At 46.1% G+C, this 25,558-nt stretch overlaps 2 protein-coding genes across 15 annotated transcripts in view; both read left to right on the forward strand.

The window, feature by feature from the left end:
• Positions 1 to 25,333, forward strand: ZSCAN23 (zinc finger and SCAN domain containing 23). Of its 13 annotated transcripts, none has more exons than XM_045500479.1 (8): positions 6,429 to 6,561; positions 12,399 to 12,882; positions 13,122 to 13,272; positions 13,589 to 14,214; positions 19,584 to 19,791; positions 20,608 to 20,721; positions 23,722 to 24,242; positions 25,260 to 25,333. In XM_045500479.1, exons 2-5 carry the CDS (start codon positions 12,475 to 12,477, stop codon positions 19,632 to 19,634), a joined length of 1,236 nt encoding a protein of 411 aa, XP_045356435.1. In that variant the 5' UTR covers positions 6,429 to 6,561; positions 12,399 to 12,474; the 3' UTR covers positions 19,635 to 19,791; positions 20,608 to 20,721; positions 23,722 to 24,242; positions 25,260 to 25,333. The 13 variants fall into 13 exon arrangements, 12 of the variants coding, with proteins under 12 accessions (XP_045356427.1, XP_045356431.1, XP_045356435.1 ...); XM_045500480.1 differs by having other exon boundaries at positions 23,722 to 23,770; XM_045500477.1 differs by having other exon boundaries at positions 23,722 to 25,333.
• LOC123609414 (zinc finger protein with KRAB and SCAN domains 4-like) overlaps positions 1 to 25,558 on the forward strand; it is a 455,099-nt gene that overhangs the window by 286,074 nt on the left and 143,467 nt on the right. The gene's annotated exons all lie outside the window — the stretch shown is intronic.

A 25,558-nucleotide genomic window follows, 5' to 3' on the forward strand; every position in this document is an offset into this window, starting at 1 on the left:
GCCGGCCGGAAGTGGGGTTTCTGGGCTTCCGGGTGAGTGAGCCGGACTTAGCTCACCGACTTAGCTCCGGACCCGCCGCGCCGAGGGTAAGACCCCGCATGCAGGAGACGGGTCTCCTGGTGACCCACGAGGGCCCGCCCCGGCGGCTCCCCTCCCCAGGGCTGTCCGGAGTGTCAGAGGGGAGCCCCGCATCCGGCGCTGTGCTGTTTGCAAAGCAGGCCGAGCCTGCCTGGGATTCCCTCTCCCCTTTCCCTGTCTCTCCCCAACTTGTGTGTGCTCTCCCTCTTTCTCAAGAAAAATAAAAGAACTTGAAAAAAATTTTAATAAAATTGAAAAGGGTTTAATTGGAGTAGAGTGAGCACAGGAAAGACTGGTAGGAAAAGGATTATTCCCTTAATTTCGAAAATAGTCAGAAATTTCCATTAGAAAAAAAAAATTCCATTACCAAGAATGTCAACTCCTCAAATCATCTACATCAATCATTGTTAGCCTGGGGCGCCTGGGTGGCTTGGTCGGTTAAGCGTCCGACTTGGGCTCCGGTCATGATCTCACAGTCCGTGAGTTGAGGCCCCACGTCGGGCTCTGTGCTGACAGCTCAGAACCTGGATGGAGCCTGTTTCCGATTCTGTGTCTCCCTCTCTCTCTGCTCCTCCCCTGTTCATGCTCCGTCTCTCTCTGTCTCAAAAATAAATAAACGTTAAAAAAAAAAAATTAAAAAAAAAATCATTGTTAGCCAAACTTCAAAAATCTTTTCTGTTCTCTTTTTCTCAAAGTGTTCTGGGCAGCCTTTAATGTAGATTAAATTGTAGATTCTCCTTTTTAACTGGTGGCAATTTTTCATCTTAGCACTTTCCTACATTTTGTGAAGGGGAATCTCCTTGCAGCAGAGAGCCGTCTTCGCGGACCCCTCCCCTCGCCCCCAGCTGAGAGAAAATGGCTACAGATCTTATCCAAGATGGACAACAGGAAGGACCTGCCATGGGAAAGGTGGAGGAAGATCACTTTTACCTACAAGAAACTGACTTGCAGCTGAACAGCCAGTCCAGATCTTCCACCAGCGCTTCAGGCTCTTCCCTTACCAGGAGACCCCTGGACCCCGCGAAGCTCTTCGAAGGCTCCGCGAGCTGGGCCGCCAGTGGCTGAGCCCAGAAACACACAGCAAGGAGCAGATCCTGGAGCTGCTGGTGCTGGAGCAGTTCCTGACCATCCTGCCCGCCGAGCTCCAGGCCTGGGTGCGGGGACAGCACCCGGAGAGCGGGGACGAGGTGGTGACCGTGCTGGAGGATCTGGAGCGGTTGCTGGACGAGCCCGGAGAGCAGGTGGGAAGAGAGGCATGTTCTGTGGTGACAAAGTGCAGCATTTACCGGTTAGGTCAGTAGGAGAGCTGTGAGGGCAGCCATGAGCTTCTGTCCCTGTCCTGCATCACTGTTTCCGTCTGTTCCTTTTCCTGCCTCATCTCTCCTTCTAAGCCTGTTGAGTCCTTTCTCCCTGTCCTGGCTCCATGGGAAGTACTTCCCAAGGTTTTACATCTAGTTCTCAGGGCACTTTCTTCCCAAGCCCCATGGTCCCTAATTGTCCCCAGGGCGCATTCCATGCAGATGGACAGGAAGTGCTCTGGGAGGAAGTGACATCCCTGGGAGCCGGCTGCCAGTCACCATGTGATCAGCTCCAGCAGGTGGAGACCGCCCCCCCCCCCCCCCAGCATGACCTTGGAGCCCCATTCCCTAGAGGGAGGTGAGAAAGAGGAGGATCTGTCTGGCAAGGCGGATCAGGGTAGCTGGGCTCCTGCTTGGCCAATCACAGCCATTCTTTGCAGTTTAATCAGGAGTAGTATCCAAGAAGACTGATGGCCATGCATGATTTCACCCAAAATCCTCCCTGGCTCATCTGCCTTTCTATTTGCAAAGTATAACCGGTATTGTTGACCTTTTAAGCAAAAGATTTTTATTTCCTTATTTACTTCCTTACTTTAACATACCCATCTTTGCTTTTCATTAAAAAAGCGTGGAATTATCACATCATTCAGTGGCTTCTTATATTATCTCTCCATTGTGATCTTTACAGAGGCCTCCTCAGTGTCTTGCCCTATCCTGTCTTTTTAAGTTTTCTCTACCCATTAGGATAGAGCCACCTTTTAAACCTTTCACTTTGACTGCACTGCTCCTATCTTCTTCCACATTAAATTCCCTCCTGTTTTCATGCCCATACCTTCCCCTGCGTGTTACTGCAGTCTACTTTCAATCCTTTTTCCCTCCCACATTCTCTCCATGTCAGGAAGAACTTCATACACAGCATGTCAGATGTGCTTCCCACTAACAAAGTTTCCTGATCCCCTTTTTACGTCCTGATCCCCTTCACAATCTCCAGAAAATAGGAATAAAGTGACCAGAACAGCCAAGAAATCAGACCTTTTCCGGTATTTCCTCTGAGTTGAGATAGAATCTTCATCTTGATGAATTTGGTGGGACATTTATCTCCCTCAGGCCAAATTTCAGTAAAACTGTTTTTCCATATCTTAGTTAATATAAGGGAATTATCAATTTACACTGAATCTGCAAGGAGTGCCCTATTTGGGGGAAGATTAAGAGGAAGTTTTCTTTCCAAGCAATAGAATGAATACACTTTTGCCTTTCTGCTATAATTGAATTTGATTGCAGTTTAAAGTGCTCTTTATACACTTAGACTTTTTTCTTAAGTTTATTTATGTATTTTGAGAGAGAGAGAGCAAGCACAAGCTGGGGAGGAACAGAGAGAAAATCCCAAGCAGTCTCTGTGCTGTTAGTGCAGAGCCTGACTCGGGGCTTGATCCCACAAACCACGAGATCATGAGTTGAAATGAAGAGTCTGATGCTTAACCAACAGAGCCACCCAGGCACCTCCTATAAACTTAGACTTTTAACAAACATTTTAATAATCTGTGCCCTTTGGTAAATATTGTTCTCAGTCCTACCTTGGTAAGTACCACTTAGGTTATTTATTCCAGGATGTGTCCGTTTCACCTTTCCTCTCTAGTACTTTCCTTCCTTAACTGAGCTGAAGAGATATTTATTGATTGTTGGGGGAACATGACTACAAAAGAGAAAAATGGTCCCTTGGGGTGTAATAGTCCATCAGCTCAAACAGGTGACATTTCCATTTTGTTTACTTTTATAGATGTCTAAAGTTTTCCATAACAAAAAGTTTGGAAAGAAAGTGACATTGGAACGATCCACGTCCTAGTTTAGATAGTGAGACCAAGTGCTTGCTTCGGCAGCACATATACTAAAATAGATAGTGAGACCAAGCCCAAGGCTGGGACATTGGCTGGGAGGCAGGAAGTGTCCAAAGGAATGGAATCACAGAAGATGATACTCTGTGGAATCTGCAGAGGCAGGACCAGTTTCCAGGGGACCCATCTTGGAGACCTTCATGAATGCAAGGACAGGTCTGGCAGGCATCAAGGAAATTCAGAGGAAGGAGAGCCACACAGATGTGATCAGTGTGGGAAAAGCTTCATGCACAGCATCAGTCTTCTTGGATGTCAGAGAATCCACACGGGGGAAAAGCCCTTTCAACGTGAAGAGTGTGGGAGAACCTTTAGTCAAAACAAAGCTTTTTAAGTGCCCCCTGATTCACATGGGTGAAAAAACGATATTAGTGTGATCAGTGTGGGAAAAGTTTTAGTCAAGACTCAGTCCTTCTTAGATGTCAGAGAAATCACACCGGGGAGGAAGCTTATGAGGAGCGAACGTGGTAAAACCTTCAGTAACAGCACAGGACTCGCTCATTGGAGATGCCGTTCCTTAAACCAGCACACTGACTGTGGGAGGGTTTTCAGTGAGTTCAAACCTCACCAAACATGAGCGAGTTCATATAGGAGAAAAACCCTAGGAATGTGATGAATGTGGGAAAGCCTTTAGTGGAAGTTCTGACCTGAACAGACATCACAGAATCCACTCTGGAGAGAAACCCTATGAATGTGATGAATGTGGGAAGGCCTTCCGTTTGATCATGTGGCAATTTTGTTAATTTTTTTTTTGAGGAACCTCCGTAGTGTTTTCCACAGTGGTGGTACCAATTTACATGCCCGCTGGTAGCGTACAGGATTCCTCTTTCTCCACATCCTCATCAGCACTTGTTATTTCTTGATTTCTTGTCTTTTTTATTTTAGCCATTCTGACAGGTGTGAAGTGATACTGTGGTTTTGATTTGCATTTTCCTGATGATTTGTGATGTTGAGCATCTTTTCACGTGTCTGTTAGCCATCTGAATGTCTTCGATGGAAAAGTGTCTATTCAGGTCCTGTGCCCATTTTTTAATCGGATTATTTGGGCCTTTTTGGTGCTGAGTTACAGAAATTCCTTATATATTTTGTATGTTAACCCTTTATTGGATATATCATTTGCAAATATCTTCTTCCATTCGGTAGATTGCCTTGTTATTTTGTTGATGCTTTCCTTTGCTGTGCAAAAGCTGTTTATTTTGATGTAGTCTAAATAATTCAATTTTGCTTTTGTTTCCCTTGCCAGAGGAGACATATCCAGAAAAATGATTCTACGGTCAATGTCAAAGAAATTACTGCCTATGTTTTCTCCTAGGAGTTTTATGGTTTTAGGTCTCACATTTAGATCTTTAATCTGTTAGTTTATTTTTGTGTATGGTGTAAGAAAGTGGTCCAGTTCCATTCTTTTGCACGTAGCTATTCAGTTTTCCAAGCACCATTCATTGAAGAGACTGTCTTTTACCCCATTGGATGTTCTTAACTCCTTTGTCGAAGATTAATTGACCACATGTGTGTGGGTTTATATGTGGGTTTTCCATTCGGTTCCATTGAACAGTACCACACTGTTCTGATTATGACCACTTTATAGTGTATCTTGAAATCTGGATTGTAATACCTCCAGCTTTGCTCCTTTTCAGGATCGCTTTGATTACTCAAGGTCTTGTGGTTCCATACAAATTTTAGTATTATTTGTTCTAGTTCTGTGAAAAATGGTTTTAGTATTTTGTTAGAGATTGCATTTAATCAGTAGATTGCATTGGGTAGTGTGCATGTTTTAACAATATTGGTTCTTGCAGTTAATGAGCATGGAATATCTTTGTTTCTGTTATCTTTAACTTTTTCAATTATTCATAATATACTATGAATCCATTTTTAACAAGGATTTAATCATTGGGGTTATGATTGCATACGAAATACCTAATGACCTGTCATATTAACACAATTTGAATGTTTAAGAACATACAGTCTGGGAGGCTACGTGAAAACAGGCACTCTGAGTGCAAAGTAATACAGCCCTTACAAAGACCCCTCCCTTTCCCTCTCCTCACTTCTCATTTCTGTTTCTTCATTGATCATTGATCATTGCAGCATTGTTTGTTAAAATATTGGAAACAATCCAAATACCCATCCCTCAAAGACTAGTTGAAAAAGCCACACGATGGAGTACTATGCCACTGTAAAAAAAACAAAAAAAAAAAAAATATTTCAATGAACAAATTTAGAATAATTTCCAGGTTTTTTAATAAGTGATAAAGCAAGGTATAAAAGAGTGTATATAATATAATTTATGGAGGTAAAGAAGGCAGGTGCTTATTTTTGCAAGAGAAAGGAGAGGAGAGAAGGAAGGAAAGAGGAAGGAAGGAAGGACAGGATAAATTAAAACTAATGAAAATGGGGCATGAGTATATAGCTGACCCTTGAACAAGGCAGGGATTGGCGTTCTGACCCCTGTGCAGTCAAAAATCATGTGTAACTTTCCGGGCACCTAGGTGGCTCAATCGCTTAAGCAGCCAGCTCTTGATTTCAGCTCACCGTTTGTGAGATGGGGCCCCACATTGAATTCCGTGCCTGCTTGGGACTCTCTCTCTCTCTCAAAATAAATAAACTTTAAAAATTGTATAAAAAATGAGATAAAATCCTGAAGGAAAAAAATTATATATATACTCACTGATATGGCCTAGAAGCAATGATATATCCTACTACCCATGGCTTATTGGCTGGTTTCTGTATACCATTCTCCACTGAAAGGAACCAGAGCTTCATGCTTTATGGAACAATGGTGGATTCTAGGTCTAGGGCAGGTAATATATAAAGTGAACCTGGAATATCTCGTGCAATTAAGTGCACAAAAATGATTTCTTTTTTTTTTTTTTTAATTTTTTTTCCACGTTTTTACAAAAATGATTTCTTTGCAGGAATGGCAACAAATGCAGAGGGAACGTGCGTCAGTTTCCTCATCTGTTAAATGGGGATAACTGTATCTAACTTACAGGGTTGCAATGCAGAATGAATAAGTTAATATGGGCTAAACACTATGTTGGCTGTTGTCCCATTGCCCCCGCGGGGCAGAATACACCTCCCAGCGCCTCACTCCACCTGTGGAGCCGATTCGGCGGGGCGACCATAGAGGCGTGAGACCTCCGGGCTTGCTAGAAGGAAAGCGGCCGGAACGCCGTCCCGGAGGTGGCGCGCGTGACGCACTTCCGGCCTTTGTAGCCGGTCGCTGTGCGGGCTGTGGTTGTCAAGGACGGGGAGGCGGTGGGGCCTGGCGGGGTGGCCTCTCCTCCCGCGGATGCTCGGTGAGCTTCGGAGTCGGGCCGCGCCGGTGTGTGAGCTTTGTCACCGGGCCGGGTGCGGGAGGCGGGGGCGTCCTGGCCGGACCCGAGCTCGGGCGCCGCGGGCCGTCTCCGTCCCCAGAGTAGGATGAGGGGACAGGTGCCGACGGAGGAGCGTTCCTCTCGGCCTCTCGGGGTCTGGTTCACCACCCACAGGGGCGCTCGCGATTTGCTCATGTTTGTTAAGCGAATATTTCAGCAGCAGGTAGTACGTTCTGGGCAGGCGTTGTTCAAAGCACTTTCCAGGTAGTAGCGTATGTAGGTAGGCTCCGAGTACGGACCAGCCCTCTCCTGCCCCCTTTTCTAACATCGAGAAGGAAAGTGAGGCCCGCCCACTCGACCCAACTCATACCAGCTGGTAAGGGGTGTAGTTAGGGTTCAGATGCAGGCCGTTTTCTTAAACCTGCTGTGCGGACTCTGTTCTCTTTTCTGTATTAGTTTCACGGCCACAGCCCAGGGGTTACTTACCTCGTTTGAATCTGGTCCTCCCCACTTTCAGGCCTCAGGAGTCCTGGGCTTCCGGTTAGGATTTAAGAGTAGAGAAAAGTGTTATCTGAACACACGGATGTCTTCCAGAGTATGTCTGCAAGGTTGGTGAAACAGCTACTTTAGTGGTGTGTTAACACGTGCTTCCCCGCCCACTTACCCTTGCTGTGCTTTGGGCAATAGGAAGGAAACCTTACAGTCTTGGCCCCAAGGGTAGGTAGCAGGTATTGATTAAGCCACCTGAAGCCAAAAATTGTACAGTATTTCTTTAAAAGGTGGAAGTTTATTGTGTGCCAGGCTTTGTGCCGAACCATTTTGTATGCATTGTCTCCTGTAATACTCTTGACAACTTTGCAAAGGAACTGTCCTCATTTTGTACACGAGATTGAGGATCAGAAAAACCGGTCAAGTAACTTGCTCAAGATCACGTTGTTAGTAAGTCAGAATTCATAACTAAGTCCGCTACCTTATACCACTTTCTACTTATTGCAGATGAATAGGAAAGGTTGTGTTTGTGTGTGAGTGTGTGTGTGCACACATTAAAGATGCACAGACGACAAAAAGATACATTCTAATCTTTTAAAAAAATTTTTTTAATGTTTCTATTTATTTTTGAGACAGAGGCAGAGCATGAACAGGGGAGGGGCAGAGAGAGAGAGGGAGACACAGAATCCGAAGCGGGCTCCAGGCTCTGAGCTGTCAGCACAGAGCCCCACGCGGGGCCCGAACCCACAAACCGCAAGATCGTGACTTGAGCCAAAGTCGGACGCTCAACCGACTGAGCCCCCCAGGCACCCCTGATACAGTCTAATCTTTAACGGTGTCTACTTCTGGGGAGTAGAGCTTGGTGAAGGAATTGGCTATTCTGTACTTCTGGGATTTTGTTTTAATGTGAGAGCTAACTGCAAGATAGAGACTGGGGGCAAAATGATAGAAGAGCTGGAAGGAAGAAGAGGGTGGGCTGGAATGCATGAGGAAGACCTCAAAGGATGTGAGATTCAAATCAAGGTGCAGAGGTTGGGTAGGGTTGGAACAAGGGCAGCTGGCAAGACCACGGACATGGAGCAGGGATGAGGAAAGCCTGACTAAAGAACAGTGAGAAGAGAAGCCGGAGTGGAGCGGGCAGGTTTTGCATGTGGAATATGGGAAAACAAGAGGGGCCCAACAGTTGAAGCTAGAGACCTGACTGGTCTCGAGCCGAGCTTGAGTGTTTCGGGGGCCTTAGATGGTGATGTCAGGGGGGAGGGTTTGGGGGTGCGTACAGTAAGTAGTCGGGGGCCTTAGATGGTGACCTCAGCGGGGAGAGTCTGTGGCTGCATCCAGTAAGTAGAGGGGGCCTTAGATGGTGATGTCAGGGGGGAGGGTTTGGGGGTGCGTATGATAAAGACATACTTGGTTGCATGCTGCTTGATCTTCAGCAGCATGTATTTCTTTGGTAAAGAGCATTCCTCCCTGAGATCAGTGGTAGATTTGGGAGTATCAAGCTTGCTGAGACTCTAGGAGAAACCAGCTTTAAAATGCACATGTGGTTCTTTTAAGTGTGAGAGATTATTATGCTCATTCTCTACCTGGCATGTACTGACGGTGTCCCAACAAAGGGTGGTACACATTCGTGCTACTTCGAATTATGAGTTTGATCTTTCTCAAGTTGCTTGTGAGAAATAACGGATACATTTATAACCATTCTGTTTTTCACTGTCAGGACAATATTCCCTAAGGTACATGAGATTTTCAGCACTTAACAACAAAACAGGATTTGTGTTAGGTGATTTTGCCCCGCTGTAGGCTCATGTTTACGGTAAGTGAGGCTAAGCTGTGATGTGTGGTCGGTTAGGTGGACCCAGTGCATTTTCAGCCTATGATATTTTCAACTCATGGTGGGTTCATCAGGACGTAGCCCCACGGTAAGTCAAGGAAGGTGTGTACAATGGGGTGGTGAACCTAAGTGAGAAAAATAGCTGTAGGTTTGTGAGCAGGAGGGCAGCACTGGGTTCAAAAAGCAGCAAAGATGTGCCGGTGCGAGGCCATCAGACAGAAATGAAATCAGGGGAGGAAAGCGAAAGGGAGCCTATACAGAGAAGAGAGGGAAATCGATCTTCGTGAAACTGAGTAAAGATTTGAAACACCACAGAGCGGAGATGACTTTCTGTGAGCAGAACTCAAAGCTTCAGCTGCATTTTCTGTGAATAGAAAATCTTTGACTTAAAGCCAAAGCAGACGGGCAGCAAATAGGAAAGAGACCTTTTTCAGGGCCTAGAAGATTGACAAAACAAGAGGGCATGAGTTGCCGTTTAATCCTTTGAACCTGTGTTCGGTTAACTGAGTGACATCAGAGCGCGTGTCCTTCATTTACCTGTTTGATACTTGCACCCCAAACTTCCACACCCTAGAATAGACCCTGCAGACCACGCTTGCAGCCACAATCATCGCTCCCTCAAAGACTAGATAGCTTCTGTCTCTGCTTCCACTGTTCCCATAGTCTGTTATCACGGCAGCCGGTTATACTTTCATATTAAGTGTAAGTAACATTTCGTCGCCACCCCCCACCCCACTGGAAACCTCAGTGGCTTTCCACATGTCTTAGACGAGAAGGCAGGGCTCTCACATGGCGTTTCATAATCTCCCGACCTGACTCTGTCACTGTACCCTTTGTTCTCTCTGCTGTCACCACATTGTTCAACTGGTTGTTGCTTGAAGAACCCAGCTGTGCTCCGGCCTCCAAGGACTCGGTTCCCTTTGCGTGGAACCATCCTTCTCCAGGGAGTCCTGTGACCGCCACTCACTTCTCGAGTCTCTGCTCAGACGTTACCTTCTCCGCAAGGCCTTCCCTGATGCCCCACATGAAATGGAGACCTTTCTCCCCATCTCCTTCACCTTGAGTTTTCTCTGTAGCGTCTGCTGCTGTTTGGCGTATTACCGTCTGTCCCTGTTGGCCCCTTCCATCTTCCTTCCCACGTAGAGGAGAACGAGTGGTGTAGTGCTCAAGACTGAATTCTGAAGTTAGATTTGTGGGGTTCAAGAGGCGGCTTCCCCACCTAGGCCTGCGAAACTTGTTTCACGAAGATTTAAAGTCTTTGTGCCTCCATTTTCTCATCTATGATACTGGGTAATAACAAAAGCTTACTTGAGGTTGTTTGAGGATGAAATGAGGTAATATATGTAAAGCGTCTAGTACAATGCCCGGTACCTCAAAAACAATATACGTCAGCTGTTACTGATATTGTTATTAGAATGTAAATCCCATGGAAGTAGAGACTTTGTTTTTTTTGCAGCTTATCTCTAGTGCATAGAACGGTACCTGGAATATGGCAGGCTCTAAGTAAATGTTGGCTGGATGCATGGGTGGTGTGTGAGAGGTTTGGACAGAAAAAGATAACGTGGTACTCAAAGTGATGGTGAGTCAGCGCCAGGCAAAGCTGGGGAGGGAATTTGAGCTCAGGGATCCTGTCTTTGGAGGAAAAAACCCTCTCCACTTCTCCTGGAGTGGTGACTATAAGAGTTAGTGAAGCCAGAAATGTTAGGAATTTGTGGAAAGGATAATATTTGCAGATTACCCAGAACGATGCTTCCCTGCCCGGGTAGTCTTTCTCTTCTTGATAAGTATGCCTAATACTGGCGATGCAGGTTTAACTTCTCTTGTACTCGTAAGTGATCCACGTTCAGTTGTAATTAAATACCCTCTCCTTAGTTTTTCTTTTTATTTTGTGATGGATTCCAATACCTAAGAACAGTGTTGGGTTATATTTACAATGAATTATAATAATTTTACTTAAATTTGGCAACTTTTTAAAGCTGTAGGTCATGACTCACGTGGATCATGAAGTCCATGTGGGCTGTGACCAGGGTTTTTTGTTTTGGGGTTTAAAAACAACAACCGGGATTTAGAAAAAGAATAATACATATCACATAAATAAGGGTGCTTAGTGTTTTGTGAAGTTATCATTTCAGTTATGTGTGTGCGTGTCTCATATACATTCATGTACACACACATGCATATACGTGTTCTGGGTCTCAGTATAAAATAGCCCTTACTGCGGGTCCTGGTCAAAAAAGTTTGAAAGCCTCTGCCCAAAAGTGATCCTTTGAAGTCACTAGGCTACATAATATTCTTTCAGAAAATTGCTTTCATTAATTACTATTCTGGTTTAGATTCTTTCATAGCTTTATGTGGTCATAGACATTCGTGTCTTTATGAGCACTGGTTTTATTTTACGCATTGCTGTCCACTGTCCATCCTCAAAGTCTCAAAGATAAACAATTTCCAGGAAATTAAAGGACAAGAAACAGCTCAGACCCTACCCCTGTTTTAAAATATCAGAACCAGAGGCTTGGATCAGTCGATTGAATGTCCACCTCAGTAGGCTCAGGTCACGATCCCAGGGTTGTGGGATCGAGCCCTGCGTTGGGCTGCGTACTGAGTGTGGAGTCTGCTTCAGATTCTCCCTGGTCCTCTGCCCCTCCACCGTGTGCACACGTGTGCTCTCTCTTTCTCTCTCTCAAATTAAAAAAAAAAATTCTAAAATATCAGAACCAATATTTCTTTCATTTTGATATCTCTTGACTACTTTCTGATTCTTTTGCCATGGTGTTTTGATTGCTAGGATTCATTTATTCCTTCAATAAGATTTATAAGAAAAATAACAATAGTAGTAATTCACAATACTTTAGGATTTACCAAGCTGCCAGCTTCTCGTGCTCTGTATCCATGATCTTATTTTATCTTCATATCCCCTAGAAAGATGGGCCCGCACAGATTGTACCTGGCAGATCGGGTCTCAGCCCAAATACAGAACTCTTTCCTCCACACCTCACCCGACTGGACAGACTTGGCCTCTCCTCCCCAGTACATTTCTTTTGCTCCTCATTCTGTCCTTTTATCTTTACTTCTCCCTTCTCCATTTTGTTTCCCTTTTCTCCTTGACTCTTAGTGTCCTCTGTGACCACTTGGCACCATGATGCTCGTTTACCTCCATTCAGCATGACACTTAACGCCACGTCTAGGATCTTGCCATTCAAAAGGAAACTCAGTTTATTCTAACTGAGTTACTTGAGCTGATTCATTGAGGATGATCAAAATGGTCCCTTCAATAAAACCATTTTGGGTGGGGGGGGGCGGTTCTGGGGAACGTGTTCTGTTTCTGTTTTCCTTCCCCTGTGTCACCTGCCTCAGGATTTGCAAAGTCCTTACTGTTAGTCATGCGTTCTCTGCTCTTCACTAGACAGTGACTGCTTTTGCTATAAATACCCCAGTGCCCGCGAGCAGAAAAGATTTTCTACATTTTAATGTGTTTTTTTCTCTGCAAATTATGTTTTAGATTTTAGGATTTTCAGAAGAAAAGATCAAAGGGAGTCATCAAGGATAGATTCTTTTTCTGAATAGTGAAGCCTAAAATGGCCACAGCCTCAGTCCCTCAGACTCCAGAGATGCAGGAAGGACGTCTGGCAGTAAAGGTAGAAGAGGAAGAGGGGGATTGTGCCTCTGGGCAGGAATCTGGCCCGTGGAGAGATCACCCGCATAGCAGAGAGATCTTCCGTAGACGCTTCAGGCAGTTCTGCTACCAGGAGACCCCTGGACCCCGCGAAGCTCTTCGAAGGCTCCGCGAGCTGTGCCGCCAGTGGCTGAGCCCAGAAACGCACAGCAAGGAGCAGATCCTGGAGCTGCTGGTGCTGGAGCAGTTCCTGACCATCCTGCCCGAGGAGCTCCAGGCCTGGGTGCGGGGGCAGCACCCGGAGAGCGGGGAGCAGGCGGTGACCGTGCTGGAGGATCTGGAGCGGGAGCTGGACGAGCCGGGAGAACAGGTGGGAGAGGGCAGGACAGAGGTCGGTAGCTGTAAGAACGAGTGTGGGGTTTCTGTGTAGCAAGAGGAAGAGGACGAGGATTTCTTTGTGCCTGATGTGGTCTATTGTGGGTGCCCCATCCTTCTGCCTGTTTCTTCCTGCCAGTTTCTTGGTCCTTCTTTTCCCGTGCAGTGGGCCTGAGGAGGCCTCCTTACGATGTCTTCTCTGACATTTGGTTTCTGACCGTCCTTAATTTCCAGCAGGTTCCAGCCTGTGCCCGTGAGCAGGAAGAGTTGGTGAAGGAGGAGGCAGGTCGGGGAGCAGCCCAGGACTCATCAAGCGGCCAGCCCCCAACCTTGGAAGGGCCGCGTCAGTGCAGGTCGCGGGAGGTGTGCCTGCTTCGGGAGATCGGTGAGGACTGGAACTTCCTCAGAGGCCTCCCTCGCTCCCTCACCGTCCATCTGCTCAGCGTCTGCTGTGTGTCAGGCGTTGTGCTTGGTCCTGGGGACAGTGTGACCGGCAAGGAGGTTTGCGGCCTGGTGGGGGGAAGACAGTCCCCTGACAGTTACAGTTCAGTGTGTCTTCTCCCTGAGGTCCGGGCATGCTTGTCTAGGTGGGGGAAGTACACAGAACCGTGCTTATGTGTCCCCTGCCACCCACCCTCCTGGTTGCTTTTTTCTTTTCCGTTTGGAGACATGACATTCATGTGACCCATTTCTCGTTTCAGGGGATGAGGCTGGGGCTTGGAGTGTGCAGTCAGCCCCGAAGAGGGAGCTCTGTGAAGAAAAGAAACGTCTTGTGGAAGTTCCTGAGAAACTGAACGGTGACACTCTTCTGGGGCCTGAGTGTGCAGACACATGTGACCAGGAGGGCAGGTGGGAGAGGCAGCGGGCCAGCTCCTCGGCAGAGAGACCCTACGTCTGCGGTGAGTGTGGGAAGAGCTTCACCCAGAACTCCATCCTGATCGAGCACCAGAGGACACACACCGGGGAGAAGCCCTACGGGTGTGATGAGTGCGGACGGGCCTTCAGCCAGCGCTCGGGTCTGTTCCAGCACCAGAGACTCCACACCGGGGAGAAGCGCTACCAGTGTGGCATCTGTGGCAAAGCGTTCAGCCAGAACGCAGGGCTCTTCCATCACCTCCGGATCCACACGGGGGAGAAGCCCTTTCAGTGTAGCCAGTGCAGGAAGAGCTTCAGCCGACGTTCTGTCCTCATTAAGCATCAGCGAATTCACACTGGAGAAAGGCCTTATGAATGTGAAGACTGTGGCAAGAACTTTATTTATCACTGCAACCTCGTCCAGCATCGGAAGGTCCACCCTGGGGTGGGTGCCGCTAGCCCCCTGGAGCGGGTGGGGCAGAGGCTCCCGTTGTCGGACCCTAGTGGAGGTGGTGGGGCAGGCTCTCACTTTGTCCCTGAAGCAGAGTCCTAGGAAGAGAATCGTTCGGTCCTCTGGAGTGCAGACTGTGGAAGGTGTCTGTGTTTTTATGCTGAGAGAAGCATAATATGTTAAGTCCATCAGTCAGCTTCTCTGGGGTCTGTGACATCCGTGTTTGCAGTAGTGAACAATGTTGTGGTGACTTCATCAACTGGTCCCACACCTGTCTGTGCAGAAAGTTCTCCAGGTGTGCTCTAGGAAAACTCCTTCGTCCGAGTTCTAAGAAACTTTTTTTAAAAAGTTTTAAAAAATTACATGCTACCTGAATACACAATTATGTTAAAAGTAGTTTGAGTATTTAAAAATTAATTTAAAAATAATGGCAGTAAAACTTGCAACTTAAACGATTTGATTGTTTTCTCATAAGATATGATAATTTGCTTTTTAACCTACAAAAGGGGACAGATAAATCCTCCCATAGATACACAGAAGGCTTCTCCCTGTTAAGAACTCTGTAGAGTTCCACTGACTCCGCCTTCAGTGAGGAACCAAGGACCCAAGTGAGGACACATCAATGTGTTACTGTTGCTCGAGATTTCAGATTTGTGTAGACCAAGAAACTTGTCTAAAAATCTGGTATCTCACTTCTGATCTTCATTACGAAAATATAGGCCTCTTTGCATTTTTCCTGTGATTTATAAGCATTTTTGGATTTTGCTTTATTTATTTAACCCTTAGTTATACAAAATCTCAAACATATACAGAGGTTGAAAAGTATGATCAGCCTTCCACGTTGATTGTTTTTTATAAGCTCCATGCTTCTCAGCATTACCTATTAATTACCACCAAGGTCATGCTTAAAAACACTTCTTTCCCTTAACACTGATTGAACGTTTACCAAGCTTTATACTAAGCCTAGGACACAAAGAAAGGGGAATCTATGGTGATGACAATCCAGATTAGAATACCAAATACACTGCAGGTCACTTAACCATGATAGAAACATCATAAGGGACCCTACAGATCACTTCTGTGCCCCTCATATGATACAGAAACAGAGGCTGGAGGTGACTGCGGACCTTTCAGCTGGTTCACCGAGCTGGAGCTGGAACCCTGTCTCCTGATTCCTAGTGTTCTTTCTAAGCATCTGGAAGCATTTTATCACCACGTAGAAATGACTAGTGTAAGGAACTTCCAGGATTTAGAAGGCACTGAGGTTAGAAGGAACTTCCGGGATTTAGAAGGCACTGAGGTTAGAAGGAACTTCCGGGATTTAGAAGGCACTGAGGTTAGAAGGAACTTCCGGGATTTAGAAGGCACTGAGGTTAGAAGGAACTTCCGGGATTTAGAAGGCACTGAGGTTAGAAGGAACTTCCGGGATTTAGAAGGCACTGAGGTTAGAAGGAACTTCCGGGATTTAGAAGGCACTGAGGTTAGAAGGAACTTCCGGGATTTAGAAGGCACTGAGGTTAGAAGGAACTTCCGGGATTTAGAAGGCACTGAGGTTAGAAGGAACTTCCGGGATTTAGAAGGCACTGAGGTTAGAAGGAACTTCCGGGATTTAGAAGGCACTGAGGTTAGAAGGAACTTCCGGGATTTAGAAGGCACTGAGGTTAGAAGGAACTTCCGGGATTTAGAAGGCACTGAGGTTAGAAGGAACTTCCGGGATTTAGAAGGCACTGAGGTTAGAAGGAACTTCCGGGATTTAGAAGGCACTGAGGTTAGAAGGAACTTCCGGGATTTAGAAGGCACTGAGGTTAGAAGGAACTTCCGGGATTTAGAAGGCACTGAGGTTAGAAGGAACTTCCGGGATTTAGAAGGCACTGAGGTTAGAAGGAACTTCCGGGATTTAGAAGGCACTGAGGTTAGAAGGAACTTCCGGGATTTAGAAGGCACTGAGGCACAGCTCAATAAAGCCTCCTGTCTGTGCATGTTGCTCTGTTTGGTTTACAGCCGAGTTCCAGGAAGGACTCCTTCCACTGATCCCTCATTTGGGGCATTTTATTTATTTATTTTTAATGTTTATTTATTTTTGAGACAGACACAAAACGCAAGCAGGGGAGGGGCAGAGAGAGAGGGAGACACAGAATCCAAAGCAGGCTCCAGGCTCTGAGCTGTCAGCACAGAGCCCGACGCGGGGCATGAACCCACAAACCGCGAGATCATGACCTGAGCCGAAGTCAGACGCTTACCAACTGAGCCACTCATGTGCCCCTTATTTATTTTTGTAGTGAATGATTTTTTTTTTTTAACTTTTAATTTACTTAGAGGGACTTTTCAAGAAGATAATTCATTCTTCGTCTGATTCAAGGATGAAAGCAACATTAAAAAGGGAGCCTATCTTTTCCCTCATAGGTAGCCATTTTTCTAGTATCTTACATATCTTCAGTGTTTCTTCATGAAAATACAAGAAAACGTGAACATATATAACCTTATTTCCTTTCTTCCATGGAAAGATGGTGTATATTTACACTCTTCAACCCCCTTGCTGTGTTCATGAAACAATACAATCTTTAGAGAGACAGCCAGCTTCCTCTCTGTTTACACGTGGACAGTATCTCATTTGCTGGTGCTCCATACTTTAACACACTGGTGTAAATGCACAACCACTACTTTGAAATGTTACAAATTATTTCATTCTCCTCCCAAATGTACTTCAAGTCAAACTTTAAAAGCTAACAACTTCCACGTGAGCTGGAAAACAGGGTTTCGGCAACTAGAGGTGGACATAATTCTTCTACAGAGAAATGCGGAGTGATGGGGATGGTTTCAGTCTCGTGTATTTGGCCCTGTTAGGTATTCTCAGCATTTCAAACCATTAGTGTCGCCGCTTATGGGTAATTGTAGGTCTTCTCAAAAATCTTAAATTTTCTCCAGATTGTATTTTACTGTATCTTGAGGTTTAACTATTTCCAAAGGAAATACATATAGATCTTAAAGTGAAGAAAAATATAGTAGACTTAAGTTTGAAATAAAATCAACTTCTCAAGTAAACATATATTCCATTCAGTAATATGAGACATACACTCTAATAATCTGAGTTTGTAACCATCACAGATACCTCTGCATATGCCAAAACAGCATGTTTGGATAATTCCATTATATCAGCTCTTAAAAGATTTAAAATATGAACAGATCAGGATTTTAAAGGATATAGTTCTAATGGATTGTTTTTACAGCTGCAATTGAAGATTGAATGTTTGGTTTGTTTTGTGCTTGTTTTTGTTTTTTTGTTTTCACAGCTTTTCAAAAATTCTAAATTTCCTCAATAACTGATAAAAATGCCAAGAAAGAAAAGATGTTATCTGTGCTGTAGAGGCATATACCACTCGAGTGCAGTGATGGTTAACATGATTAAAACTACTGACAGTTCACCAAACTAACTTGCCTTGTTTTCTGATACGGATTATTCTTCTGATTATTTTATCTGGGATGCACATTTGTCATTAGTTGACTTAACCGCTAGACAGGGGCATGTAGGCCCTGGCCTTTCCTGTGATTACTCCAGCCTTCCTGGCAGGGTGCTCTTAGGTGTTGTCTCCCTTTACATTTCTGAATTAGCCTCACTTCTCTTTTCTTTTTCTGCCCTGGCTCTTTTCACTCAACCCATCGAGTCTCTGGCATTGATCTCCTTCCAGCTGCTCTGTAAACCGTAACCATCTCTCCTTATGCCTTTGAAAAGCCCCAGTCTGAAAGACTAGTCAGTTTTATGGCTGAGCAAGGCGTAAGAAGTAGTGATTCCAATCCAGTTAAAAAGACTTACTGGTTCGAGGGATGCCTGGCTGTGTCACTCAGAAGAGTGTGTGACTCTTGATCACGGGGTCATGATTTTGAGCCCCACGTTGGGTGTAGAGATTACTAAAAATATAAAAAAGCCTTACTGGTTCTTGAGGGATAGTACAGCACCCCTCTGAGCATTGTTAGGACAGTGGACACTGTATGTCAAGAAATGACTTGGGGCGCCTGGGTGGCGCAGTCGATTAAGCGTCCGACTTCAGCCAGGTCACGATCTCGCGGTCCGTGAGTTCGAGCCCCGCGTCGGGCTCTGGGCTGATGGCTCAGAGCCTGGAGCCTGTTTCCGATTCTGTGTCTCCCTCTCTCTCTGCCCCTCCCCCGTTCATGCTCTGTCTCTCTCTGTCCCCAAAATAAATAAACGTTGAAAAAAAAAAAAACATTTAAAAAGAAATGACTGCGAATTTTGCAACTGAAAGCTATCTAGAGCTGTAGGTAAGAGCCCTGAAGACTCTCTTTCACTATAATTTTTATTTGAGGAACCAAATCTTCAAGGAGAACCAAGTCTCTGTCCAGACTTCTATTTTCTCTATCTGACAATATTTTTCCTTTAAAAAACAATTTATAGTGGAAGATTGTTTGACATTTTTCCAATAAGACAAAAAACACCTCTGAGAGAATTTTAAAACAATGGCATATCTAAAGTCAAAATTATAAAATATGAAGTATCTTCTCAGGAGCAGTTTTGAAATCTATGTACCAGTATACATGTGTGTCACTGGTTAAATGTTGAGTTAGAAGTTGAGAGAGAACGTAAAAGTTGAGAGGAAAGTAGATTATTTGTAGAAGGAGCTGGAAGATAGCGGAAAGTATCTGCGATAGAGGAAACAGGGTGAGGAAGGCCCAGCTAAGACAGGCTCAAGAGCCATGAGTGTGCAGCGGTGGGGGCCAGATGCAGAGGTCACAGAACACTTCGTTAAAGCATAATGGAATCATTGAAAGTATTTTGTTGTGCTATAGGAGTTTCTTAACAAAAAATCAGAAAATATTAGCTTTAAGAAGAAATTTTGAGTTGAGCAATTTCATACCTGCATGAGAAAAGTGAAGTCCAAAGTGGTTAAACACTCGTTGTAATCTATTTTTTAATCACATTAAAAATTTTAAAGTTAAAAATCTTAAAAATTTTTAAAACAAAACTGCGAACAAAGATCATTGTGAATTATATAAGCTTTCACAGGCACTTGGACTTGGAGGCTCAGAACCTTTTAGGCCTCTGCAAACAGCAACAGCAGCAACAAAACAGGATGGAAAAAGGAAAAGGAAGAACGAAATGTGAGAACATAAAAAGGAACCAGGCAAACTTACATGCTAAAGCTGGATTAGGCCAACAAGTGGTGACCAAAGAGAAGGAAAAAATAAAAAGAGACGTTGTTACCAAGAAACGTGCTTTGTCCACAAATAATACCTATTAGCCCTCCGGCTCTCAATGGGTCCGTGTGTCTTAGCAGTGAAAAGAGTCCCACTGCTCTTCACTCCTCACTCTTCTCCGTGCTCTACGTAACAAAGAGGAGGCAAGCACAGTGTGTAAATCACTGATTTCTTTTTTTTAGGTCTCTCTGGACTCACACCCAGTTTTCCATGCCAACGTCTCAGCTCTATGATGAAGCCGCTGCTTCTGAATATATACCTGTGTTAGAATCACCTGGGTTGTTTGAACTGCAGTTTCCTGGGCACTACCACAGACTGGCTGAATGTTTGTGAGGGCAGGACCTGGGAATCCGCATTTCAGCTAGCGTATCGGTGGTTGTCAGACTTGAGGTGACTATATATAATGTATTGCCCAACCTAGGACACTTCTGAGAATGAAAGGGATTGCTGTTAATAATTACAGCCAGCCAAGAGGCATAAATCAGGATGTATGGTCTTCCTACTTAAGACTTTTCCTGCTGAGGAGATAGAAGAAGAAGAGACAGAAAGAATACAATGGTCTCATGAAAGCTAAGGTAGAGCATCTATGAAGGAGGCTGGGGGATGTTTAGGTGTAGCCACCTAGACCAAAGTAGCCACCGTCTGCCTGGTTTGAAATAATCCCCGTTAACACATTTATTGGATTAGGTAAGAAGGGGTGGGTATGCCTATGAAAACAACATCCACCCAGAAAAGCCCCCCCCCCCCAAAAAAAAACCCACAAACAACAACAAAACGCTTAAAATAGCTAGTTAGCTAAGATGAGCCTGTTGAGACTATGGCTTACCAGACAAGAGAGATGACGTTCCAGAAGCATAGGAGCATTTCAGTGGTACAGGATCGATGGACCAGTATGGGCTGTTCACCTCTAACATACAGAGGAGGCGTGGGAATATAGCGCGCCAGATCACAACCTCGCAGGAATAAGGCAGAGGGCAAGCCGTTTGAAGCAAGTGGCTAGGATGAATGAGGTCCAGATATTGTGCCAAGTTTCCTAAGTTATCATAATTGATGCACATTCTTCACGGGCTGTGCAACCAGAGCGCTCTTGACACCGCAGGGTACCAAACACAAGCAGACCAGGCACCGCATTCCGCAGTTGCCCCGAGGCCATTCACAGCGGGGACCGGGCATGTGGCTTCCCCTCACTTTCTGCTAATTCTGCAGAGTCAGGGATCTGTAAGTGGTTAGGTTACTCAAAAGGACCGGAGTCACATGCACAAAGATTGAGACGGTGGACAGCAAGCCAGCACCTGCCCCTCTTAATGCCGCTTTGCTCAGGTGGGTGTCGATTATTGCTTCGGACCCTGGGGGCCGAGTGGACAATGGGTATCACGGGACCAGGGTACTAGGGAACGGAGGACTGCGTCGCATTCCCTCAGTGTAACAGAGAGACGGGCCCAGGCTGAGTGGCTGCTGGACACCCGGTGGACCCGCCTGCGCTGTGCAGAGGCCACCGAGGGCCCCTGCGGTGGGAGCCGGCCAACCACTGAGATGCGGGACCTCTGTGCTTCCTAGAGGGGCGGTGAGGAGCGGGTGGAGGCGTGCCCGGGCGTCGTGACGTACTTCCGGTCTCGTGTGAGCCACAGCTAGCGCGAGCCTTTTCCGGCGGGAGGCGCCCGCGAGGCTTGGTGGCCGCTCCCCGAGACGCAGGCTCGTCTGTGTCGCCGCCCGCGGACGTGGACGCGAGCGCTGCGCGGCCCACCCGCTTCGGGGCTCCGGGCGCTGGTGCGTCTTTACGGCCGGCGGTGGTTTTCTGTTCCCCTCCGGAGTCCTGTTTTCATCGAGGCCTTCGTGGCGGTGGTCATGACCTTGCACGCCTGTGCCGGGAGGGTTCGTCCCGGAGGACGTACGGTGACGGGGTCTCAGGACTTAGAAAACGGAGGAAAGTGTGATTTCCTCGGCTCAGAGAACGTTGAGAAGTGAGCGCGTCCTTCGAGCGGACGTGGGCTGCCGGTCGCGTAGTGCGGGTCCCCAGGTGCTTTTAAGACCCCTCCAGCTCACAGTGCCGTGGGGAAGAGGGGAACACCCCTGCGATACCGCGCGGATGCCCGGAGCCGGGGGTGGGGGCACCTCCCGGAGGGGCGGAGAGCTGAGCTTTGGAAACGGACGACCGGAGGCAGCCGAGGGAAGGTGGGTGTGCTGTGGCCGGGGCAGAGAGGATGAGCAGGTGACAGCTGCGATACCCCAGGGAACTTGGACTTGAAAAGGCAGTGTGCCTCTCCGTCCTTTCCGTGTGACGGCTCCCGCACAGAATGCACGTGATGTGTGTGCGCACACTGCCTCGCAGAAGGGAGCAGGCCCCGGCTACGCTGCCCCGAGTCCGCGCGGCCACCTCGTAGCCCAGGTGGTCAGTGTGCTGGCGCTGCCCCGGGAGGCGGACTCCGCAGAGATGGGAGTCCCTGTCTTCACGCACGGGAGTAGCGTCATCTTACTAGGCTTCTAGAAATTCCAGGAGCGGGGTGGCAAATGCATTGGAAGGGGGTAGGACTGGAAGCAAGAGAGAGGAGAGATGCGCAGTCGTCACGGAAAGAGCCGGTACTGTAAGTTGGTGAAAGCCAGGTGCTGGCCGTGGAAGTGATGAGGGTGGAGGGGATTGTGTGGAAGACGCGGATTTAACTCCACTTGATGTCTAAGGGAGAAAGACTGTTGAAAAGGTGCTTGAGCACAATCCCCGGCACGTAGTACGTATTACAAGCTTTATTTTTAATATAGTTAGGGATAATTAGGTTTTTGGATTGGATAGATGGTAAGGGGAATGAATGTGTCATTTTTTTTTTTTAATTTTTTTTCAACGTTTATTTATTTTTGGGACAGAGAGAGACAGAGCATGAACGGGGGAGGGGCAGAGAGGGAGGGAGACCAGAACCGGAAACAGGCTCCAGGCTCTGAGCCATCAGCCCAGAGCCCGACGCGGGGCTCCAACTCACGGACCGCGAGATCGTGACCTGGCTGAAGTCGGACGCTCAACCAACTGCGCCACCCAGGCACCCCTGAATGTGTCATTTTTAAAGAAATGGGTAGGGCCGCCTGAATGGCTCAGTCGTTAAGTGTCCAGCTCTTGGTTTCGGCTCAAGATCTTGTGGTTTGTGGGAGCCCTAGTTGGGCTCTGTGCTGACAGTGCCGGAGCAAAATAAAGTTAAAAAAAAAAAAAAAAAAAAAAGAAATGAGTAATTTTGGAAGAGCCATTGATTATGAGGGGAAAATGATGAGTTAATTTTTGGTGGTGTTGAGGTGCTTTTAAGACCTAGGACTGGAAGAGTCTTACACCATTGGACTATAATGGTCTTGATCTCCAAAGTAAGACTGGGAAAAGAGAATAGATTTAGGAGTTGTTAGGTGAAAGCATCTCAGTTCTCAGATGCTACTGAATGGACGAGATTGCCCAGAATGAATGTGGAATGAGAAGGCCGGATCCCAGCTTAGGGTAACCGGACATTTCTTGGCAAGCTGAAGAAGAGCCATAAAGTGGACTTAAGAATGAGCTTTTGACAAGCCCTTATAGAAGCTTGAGCACCAAGTGTTGGTCTAAGCACTTTACAAAAGCCAGCTCGGGGCGCCTGGGTGGCGCAGTCGGTTAAGCGTCCGACTTCAGCCAGGTCACGATCTCGCGGTCCGTGAGTTCCAGCCCTGCGTCAGGCTCTGGGCTGGTGGCTCAGAGCCTGGAGCCTGTTTCCAATTCTCTGTCTCCCTCTCTCTCCGCCCCTCCCCCATTCATGCTCTGTCTCTCTCTGTCCCAAAAATAAATAAACGTTGAAAAAAAAAAATAAAAAAAAGAAAAAAGAAAAAAAGCCAGCTCATGGGAAAACAGCCAGAAGATTGCAGTTCCTTAGAAGATTGGGAGTGGTTAGAGTGTTAGGGACTGCGGGGGGCATCTGGTAAGTAAAGGACTGAAAAATACTCACTGGGTTTGTATACAAGGGGGACTTTGGTTAATTGACTTGGGACCCCTAACTCAAATGTGGGACACCCCGACTGACATGCACACTGTTCTTTTCTAAAACTAAAAATGCCTTTGAAAGAATCTAGCATAATTCTTGGCACAGAGAGGTTGATTTATAAATATGATTGACTAAATCTGTGACACGCAATTCAAGTAAGCAAAGCTGTTTGCATTGTTTTTGTTATCGGGATATTTCACGTTATCTGAATATTTCACTTCAGTTTCTAGATCCAAAAGCTACTAGTATTGTTCTTTAGTCCTAAAGTAACCGAATTGTCTATAAGTCAATTTTAGGACATTTTTCTAATGACATTTTGTGCTTGTCTTATCTTTTACAGGGCCTCTTTACCTTCAAATCATTGACTTGACCACAGCGATTCACTCTGAGTAAATATGTTCTTAGTTTGGAGTTGATCTCTGTTGACAGTGATGTGTTATGCCTTATCACCAGCTTTATTAAGCCCCTGCTACTGTTGTGGTGAACTGTTTTGCCCAGGAATGATTCAGTCCAACCCTTTTGGGCTGCAGAAGAACAGAAAGGATGTCAAATAGTTAAAGCATCTAGCCTGCACAGAAATGGTGCTTCTGACAGTTCTTCGGACAAAACTCATGACAGTTCTGTTAGGAGGATTCCCTTGGGCCTCGGGAGTCCAGCGCCAGGCAGGCTCTCCGCCGCCAGTGGCTGCGGCCCGAGATGCACAGCAAGGAGCAGATCCTGGAGCTGCTGGTGCTGGAGCAGCTCATGACCGTCCTGCCCGCGGAGCTCCAGGCCTGGGTGTGGGGCAGCATCCAGTGTATAGGGAGGAGGCTGTTACTGGACTGGGGGCTTGTTGAGGAAGCTGGACCATCCAGGAGGAAGGTGAGATAAGGAAGAAACAATCTATTACCAGAGGCAGGTATTCTCTCCAGAGAGAGAGCAGAGACTTGAAGTTTCTCCTCTCAAGTGTAGTGAGAGGAAATGGCTAAGATGCATTGGCCAGAGTTGTGTTCCCCTCCCTGTCCATTTATTCCCTGTCCTTGTAGGTCAAAGGAAACTCTGCTTTCTGTCCTCCTCTTCTGTTCCCCAATTAATACTGGGTTCTAAGCTCTAGAACCCTAGCAGATATCACCCTGGTCAAATTTCTCTGATTGTCCCTGGGTCCTTTGTCCTCCTGTGGGGACAGGAAGGGCAAACGAGGGCCCTAAGGGCAAATGGCTTGCCTGGCAGCAGCATTAAGACTCACGGGGTGGGGAGGGCAGGGCAGCTCCAGCCAGAAACAGGGCAGCTCAGATCTGAATCTACTGAGGAGAAAGAGGAGATCCTACGGGGGAAAAGATCAGAAATGTCTTTTGCGTTTTTCCAAATGAACCTCATCACTAAACCTTTTGCCTACCTTTCATTTGATGTCTTCTTTCATTTTTACCTTGTCCCTCTAAGCACATTGTTTAAACCGTGATTGTCATTCTCCCTTCACTACTTTGCACTAACATTGTTGAAAATCCTGCTTCTATTGAAGGGTTGTTTCTCCCTTCTAACTGAATACTGCCAGCTTCCCTGCGCCTGACCTTTTATGCCAAAGGCAGGACAACATATTTCTACATTGAAGCCAATAGAAAATGACTCAAAGGCTACATACAATAGAAAAGTTATTAAATGTGCATTTTCAAAGACTTCGTGTAGAAAACAAAACTTATTTAGTATTTTTATGTGCTCATTGGACAAGCACACATATATGCCCAAACTGTAATCATACTGAACATACCAACTGACAGTACTTTTAAATTTAGTATTACATTATGGACATATTTCCCAAGAGTTACATGTAATGTATACATATGGCTGACATAAGTTCCATTGTACAGATATCAAATTGTTTTTCATTTTTACTTTAATCAGGTCTTTATTAAAAATTAGCTGTCCAGAATGATTTGACATTTATGGAACAAATAAACTGAAGCTTATGCAGCAGGCTTCTTGTCTTACATGGTGGGTTTCTCTTCTGCACACTTCTCAGCTGCTGGTCTCCTATATTTGTGACATGAGTCTAGGCATTTGACAGCTTTCTTGTTTCTGGTATAAAAAGAAGTATAAACTCATCTAATTCCTTTCCTCCTCCTGAAATCAATCATTTTCCCAAGGACCCCAGATTCTGTTTAGTGAGAAATGGTATTTTAAAACCAAAAATAAGGTGCTAG

The sequence above is a fragment of the Leopardus geoffroyi genome, chromosome B2, assembly GCF_018350155.1.
Source record: "Leopardus geoffroyi isolate Oge1 chromosome B2, O.geoffroyi_Oge1_pat1.0, whole genome shotgun sequence".
In the NCBI taxonomy this organism is placed as follows: domain Eukaryota; kingdom Metazoa; phylum Chordata; class Mammalia; order Carnivora; family Felidae; genus Leopardus; species Leopardus geoffroyi.